The sequence below is a fragment of the Fukomys damarensis genome, unplaced genomic scaffold (genome assembly GCF_012274545.1).
Source record: "Fukomys damarensis isolate Sample0158 unplaced genomic scaffold, DMR_v1.0_HiC HiC_scaffold_3, whole genome shotgun sequence".
Taxonomy (NCBI): Eukaryota; Metazoa; Chordata; class Mammalia; order Rodentia; family Bathyergidae; genus Fukomys; species Fukomys damarensis.
The window spans coordinates 45282297-45289465 of NW_022900915.1; the positions used below are offsets into that span (position 1 = coordinate 45282297).

Sequence of the window (7169 nt, forward strand, 5' to 3'; positions counted from 1 at the left end):
CAATAGTTTTTCATAAGTATAATGCTCAAATTTTGAAATTAAGAATGTTGGGATGCCTTGAAATTTCCCCCACCAGGACAATTAGTCCCACTCCCTTTAATGTGAGCTCCCTGCAAAAATCTCAGGACAGGGGAAGAATGCACCCAGAGTTTTTGCCAGAACTTGTAACATTCCTGCTTCTTGTCTACTTCCCTGTAGCATTCTCTTTCCCCATAAAAACTCCAGTGCCTGGCCTGTACTGTCCCCATTTCAGTCAACATTCTGGTCCTCTGAGTTCTAAGCAGAATCACCATCAAGTTCTGCGTACAACATTGTAGGGCTTCTCTATCCCACATCTTCAAATCTTCCCAAACTCTTCCATCAAACATTGTAAACTTCATGGCCAGGCACAGTCACTGAAGTGGCTCTGAACCTGCTGCATTTTTCTAGTATGGTCCTATCTCTGGAAACAAATGTATGACACCCACAATTTAAAAGAGTAGAGCTTTAATTTGGCTAATGATTTCAGAGGATTTAACCTATGAACCGTGGGCTCCAAGAGAGGAACAGAAAACAAGGTGAGAGCAAGGGAATCATTCCAGAAAGGAAGGGGTTAGGAACCACATATAGACCTCAAGGTACTGTCCCAAAGACCCACAGCCACAGCCATAAGTACTCTTTCCTGTTCCCATAGGGGGCTCCGAACCCAGTCAAGCTGACAAGAAAGGATAATCATCACGGTCAGTATCCCACATGAGAATGACTGTCCGAATCCTTGAGCATTGGTGCCACTCTCTGTTATTGTCATAATTTATTTGTTTAGTCCAAATGCAGAGTTGACAAATTGTGATGTCCAATTAGTCAAATGATTGTTTACATTATCATTTTCCCTGTATTCAGCACATAGTGTGACCATGTGACATGTTGTAGATGGCTCCATATGAGCATGTAACTTACTGAGAATCCCAGTACACAAAGGAAAAAATTAGAATGGGTGGGGAAAGACAATGATAAGGGACTGAGTACATTCCTTCTGAACAACCTCAGGAAACCAACTGACCACAGTGAAATGTTTCATAAATGAGATACCAGAAGGAGTGACGTTGTTTACCTGAGTAGATTGTGTGTCAGTTTCTGTTCAGTTTTCACCACACCAGGTGGAGTTATCCAAGTAAAACACTGGGTGTGGATGGTCACCAGAGTCTCTGAGGCTCATCTAACCGATGGTACAAGGACATGTCTGCCTAAGTCCGGTTAAAAACAGAAGAGGAATTCTGGGCAATGGTAACTTTAGCTGCAGTAGACAATGTTTGAGGTAGAATTCTTGCCATGATTTCCTTTACATTTATGCCAAGCCAGTGTAGAAGCAATTTCCAAAAACGATGCCCACTTAGGTGTCTTTGTGCCTGATGTCAAATATTTCTTGTGCTTTAGTGCAAATTAAGATTTATAGATGAATATTGGGTTTCATTTAGCTATGCTGTGATTCTAGTACAATAGAAATTCATTTCCACTTTCTGCAGTATTACATATCTGTTAGCTCAATAAATACTTCACAGATAAAATTACATTCCTCAGACAGGATGAAGAGAGCTCCCTGCAGGGTGCAGTGCACTTTCATTTCTACCATGAGGGAAGAACTACTAATATGCAAGTCTCTGGCTCTGTTACTGAAGATTGAGATGTTTTTGAACACTACTAAAGATTACAAAATCAGGATCGTAAATTTGTCTCTAAACTGCTGTTATCCCTTCTTCTGTTGTCTTACTGAATCTCTGGCATAACTTAATTGTACAATCCTCACTGTAGTTTTGGTGTAGCACTAAATTAATGCTGCCAATCTGAATGCATGAAAATATGATGTAATCCTAAAGCATCAAATTGTGGATTTGATACATAAATTAAATTTCATTAGAAGGTAAACCAGAGAATCTTGGCTCATGAAAATACTCCTGTTTTTGTCCTGTACATACTTTTGTACATACTTTTCTGTATCCTGTTTGATACAATGCAGTGGCTTCTCTATGGTAGTCCCCTAACGCAGGTTCCCAATGTGAGGGGAATGAGTGATGATGAATGCTTAAGATGTGGGCCTACTTCTCAAAGTGACAATGAATGTGGGGTCAGAATCCTCAGAAGAGATTCACAGAGTGTTCTCAGGATTGACCTGTTTACCAGCTGTTTGCTTCAGTAGAGCAGGCTGCCATCAGACATTCACAAGCACCAGTGCCCATGCCGTGCTCTTGGAAATTTATAAGTGTTTCACAAATAAACACATTGAAAGAGTAGAATCATCTACACAGGCATTTTGTTATTCAGAGGAAAAAAAAAGACCAGACACGGACACACACAGTGTTGAGTAAGGTTTGCTGGAGGACAACGAGTTCCTACTTACTGCGCCATCAGTGTACTATCTTAACAGCTACACTGAGGACAAGGAATGCTTGAGGCTAAAGGGGAGAGGAGTCAGGGTCCATGAGCCTGGGAAAGTTGTGCAGGAGCAATCTCCTTCTGAGGAGAAACTGTCTGCCATCAGCACCTTGGGGCTTTTATGAACAAAAAAGCAACTACCATGCATTGATATAGGACTAGAAAGCATCAACACTGTCATCATACTTTGCTGGTATTATTTATTCCACAGGACAACATCGGATTTCTTGAAGGACAACTGAAGGTCAGGAACTGAAGTCCTATGAATGAATATTTCATGCTCTAATTTAACTATTTCGCCTCAGTATGGGTTGTGAGTAATTTTGTAACATCTTGAATTGAGTCTCTGGAAAACACAGACACACGGGATCTTCTGATCATAGCACATTGTGCAGTGCCAACATTTCAGGGATTTATTATAATGTAAATAAATTAATTTTATGGTCAGATCTGAGCTTGAAAATTCATTGAAACTCCACTGATACATGAAAAAAATCCTTTTTATTAAGTGTTACATTCCTTTACTACTTCCTGACAAAATCTATTGGACATTTAATTAGCCTCAATGGTGTGGCCAAAGCATCCTGGCCAATTAGATGCTGGAGCAAACGTGGACTGCTTGGACCCTGGGATCACCAGGTCCCCAGAGTGCATCAGAAATGTGACTCCCACAGCCCATAGTCAACACTCAACAGGCTCACAGCTATTTAGGAGCAGGGCTCAGTGAATGGTCCACACTGGGAGTCTCACTGAGAGTGAGGTTGTATTTCCTCACTCAAGAAAGAAACAGGGGAGAGGATCTCAAATCTCTTAAAATGGAGCAAAAGTAACATTTGTGTTGGTGAGGTTAGACTCATGGCTTTCCTGTTCAGGTAACTTGTTCATGTGAATTTCTGCATTTCTATTAATGTTAGTAATGCATAAGTCACATACTAGTACCTGTGAAATATGGACTTCAAAATCTTAAATTAAGGTAACTATTTCAGCTCCATATTACTATGTGTACTTGTACAATAGACTGACTGTATCAGATTCTGGTGTTTATTTTAAGTCCTATCTTCTTCCAGTGTTTTTTCTAGGTGCTGTGTTTCCTGTGTAGCCCAAGTCCAAAAAGGTAAATCATAGTGAGGGAGATGTATGCTGGTATAGAGCATCAGCACATGCAAATTAAATATTTCCTTGAGCTTTATTTAAAAGGGTAACTGAGAAATCTATATGCTAATGAAATTTATTAAGGTGTTTCATGGAAAGAAAACCATGCAAGGAAACATAGCCTTTACCTTAACCAAAACGTTGATATGTCCATTATTATTGTTCTGAGCAATTTTTATAAAACCTAGATTTTATATCATATACATACATAATGCTGATTTTTTAGATATAATATTATAACTCACCCATTTTACAATTTTGGAAATTTAGCAAACACCCTCCTTCTGTTGTCCACATTTTAAAATTGAGGGATAAAAAATTCCAAGGTATCACAGAGAACATAAACTAGAGGGAATAGCCCTTGGATTTCCTCTTCTGCACAGGATCAGGATGTACTGTGCACAATGGAAATGTGAGCTGAATTCAGCTCACGGAAACTTGAGGATTTGTTTGCACTGAGAAGAAAGGACATGAAATAAGAATAGATGGAGAAAGTGAACCTGGTTTCTAATGACTCTGTCTGGTATTCTGATGATGGAAATTAAAAATTTTCATGGTGTGGTTTGCAGCAGTGATCTACACCGAGTCCCAGCATCAGCCCCATCAGGTAGCATTGGATTTGAGATTGACATTCAGTGCTCATAGGATTTTCTCTTCACTAGAAAAGTAAGGCTAAGGGGAGAAAACAACATGTGCAATTCAAAGAATCACCAGACCAAAAAAATCCTATAAATTATGTGAAATAATTGAAAGCCTTATGGATGTGACACTGACAGTAAATCATTTTCATGCACATGTAAAGCAGAATTGTGAATGTTGTTGCAATAGCAATATAATTGCTTAGTATAAAGTGTGGATGATGATATTTTCAATACTATAATCCCTCAATTCTGTTTTGTGTCAATAAAAATAAAATAATAATGAGATTAGACCTCTTTATATAACTAAGTTAAACATTAAAAAGATAAGTGGTGAACAGATCACTTGTGTTTTGAATGCTTCAAAAGAAGCACAGGAAAATAAATTAAATATGAAAGAATGACAAGAACAGTAATATTTTAGCAAAAGATATGTAAGAAAGAGGAGGGAAATTGTGGTTAGCACGTTCGCACCTAGTTAACTATTAGAATGCATTCCACAGAGAGGGTTGTATGTAGGAGAACTACTTCAATAAGTTTCTTTCTTTCTTTCTTTCTTTCTTTCTTTCTTTCTTTCTTTCTTTCTTTCTTTCTTTCTTTCTTTCTTTCTTTCTTTCTCTTTCCTTCCTTTCTTTCATTCATTCTTTATTTTTTGTCTTTCTTTTGTTCTGTATCTCTGTCTTTCTTTCTCTTCCTTTTCATTTTATAAAATACAGAGACAAGGAGGTACAAGATGGGAAAAGCCTATACACAGCCAATAGTAGGGGCTGGAGATTTAGCTCAGCAGTTCGGTGGCCTGCCTCGCAAGGGCAAGGACCCAAGTTCAATCCCTGGTACCAAAGAAAAAAAAAGAGAAAAAAAAGAAAAAAGCTGATAGTAAAACTAAATTATACCTCCCCAGAGAAGTAACATTTTGCCTGGATGATAGCACAAAGGCGGAGAAATAGTCCTGACACACAGGTGTGGAAGAGCATCCGAAGTGAGAGAATGGAGCAGTGTGACCAGTCTGGTGTCCTTTAGATCAAAGTCATTGTCAAAGACGACCAGGTTCACGCATTGGATCTGTTAGGGAGAACTGATGAGAGCATCGGCTACAGATGGAAACGCTGCACAGTCATTCTCCAGCCTAGGACCTAGACACAGAGAAGCACCCGAGGGATTTGGAATACCTATGGTTGTTTTACAGTCTCTCATAGAGCAGGTCAAGGATAGACACCAAAAGTGAGGGAAATTGAAAAACCTATCAAGGTTTCCAACAGAACTGCAAAACACTTAAATATGCTAAATAAGTAAAGACTGCTGGGCCCTGGATGAGTTGAAGTACTTTATTGAGTACTTCTCATGTCTGACGATTACACATGCATGGAACATGTGGCAGCAGTGTGAGACAGGGAGTAGCATGGAAAGTGTGCATGCAGTTTGTGAAGAAAACTAGATTAACTGTGTCCATTAACTCTATTGGGGTTCTCATTAGAAGCCTCACTGTAGTTCTCAAGTGTTCTACATGGAGCTGGGGATTTAACTCAGTTGTTCTGTCACCTGACTCTCAAGCAAAAGTGCCTGAGTACTATCCCCTTCATCAAAAAAAATGTGTTCTACATTCTACACATAACCTCACCCTCACACTGTAACCTCTGTGTCTACAGAGAGCACGGCAGGTGGGCAGACATGAACAACCTCACCATTTTCACAGAATTCCTCCTCATGGATGTCACAGCCTCCCGGGAGCTCCAGGTCCTGCAAGGTGTGCTGTTCTTAGTGATTTATCTGGGATCACTGATGGGGAATCTTGTGACTGTCACTGTCATCGTGACAGACACACATCTGCATTCTCCCATGTACTTCTTTATAAGCAATGTGGCCCTCGTAGACCTCGGCAGCATCTCAGTTGTCGCTCCCAAGGCTGTAGTGAATTCCATGACAGGCGATAAGACCATATCCCTGACAGGGTGTGCTGCACAGGTTTTCCTCTATGTCCTTTTTGCAGCTGTGGAGATTGCCCTCCTGGTGGTCATGTCCTATGATCGCTATGTGGCCATCCGCCACCCTCTGCACTACAGGTTCATCATCACCCCGAGTCTGTGCTCCCAGGCTGTAGCTGGTTCCTGGGCCTCCGGTCTGGTCTACTCTGCTGTCCACACAGGAACCCTATTCAGGCTTTGCTTGACCAAGACCAATGTGATCCAGCAATATTTCTGTGATGTTCCTCAAATTCTTAGCATATCATCATCAGATGTCCAGTTTTATGAATTTGTACTCATTACTGTAAGTGTTTCCATTGTCTTAATATGTTTTATATCTATGCTTATATCATATGTTAATATATTTTCAACTGTGCTCAAGATCGACTCAAAGAAAGTCCGTAACAAAGCCCTATCCACCTGTACCCCTCAGCTGGCCATTCTCCATTTGTTTCTCATCTCTGAGGTGGTCGCTGCCTTAGGTCCCACTGCAAAGAAACCATCCCTTAGGAACCTGCTGACCGCCATGTTCTACACCATGGTGCCCCCATTTGTGAACCCCCTCATCTACTGTCTGCGCAACAGGGAGATCAGTGCTGCTCTGAGAAGAATGTTCAACAGATATTCTCATCCCTCTCAGGGGTTTTCTTAAATAAAATGCAAATATCAATCCATTGACTGAATGCAGTTTAATTCATATTTGATATATGTTTTTAAAACTGGAATCTAGGCTGTACTGTCTAGGTATACTTGACTCTGTATTATTCTTCTTGTTTGCAGTTGTTATGACGAAGTACAAATTTTGTTTCATTTTTCATGCTGAGCTTGTTGTATATTCCATGCTTCATGAAACATTAGCAGTTTCGTGTATACTGATGAACTGTTTAGAAAATGTTTGGGATGATATTGAGCTGAAAATAAAGACAGGCACCCTAAACAGCAGGGCATGAATTATGTTTTCCACCTGAAGTGACACCTGTGCTGTGGAGAGAAGTTCAGCTGCAGGATC

General features: G+C 40.1%; 1 protein-coding gene across 1 annotated transcript; it reads left to right on the forward strand.

Annotated features, from left to right (window-relative positions):
• The first annotated feature begins 5867 nt into the window (after positions 1-5867).
• On the forward strand, positions 5868-6812 carry LOC104858080 (olfactory receptor 14I1). Its single transcript, XM_010618189.3, has one exon. It carries the CDS (start codon positions 5868-5870, stop codon positions 6810-6812), a length of 945 nt encoding a protein of 314 aa, XP_010616491.3.
• The last annotated feature ends 357 nt before the right edge of the window (positions 6813-7169 follow it).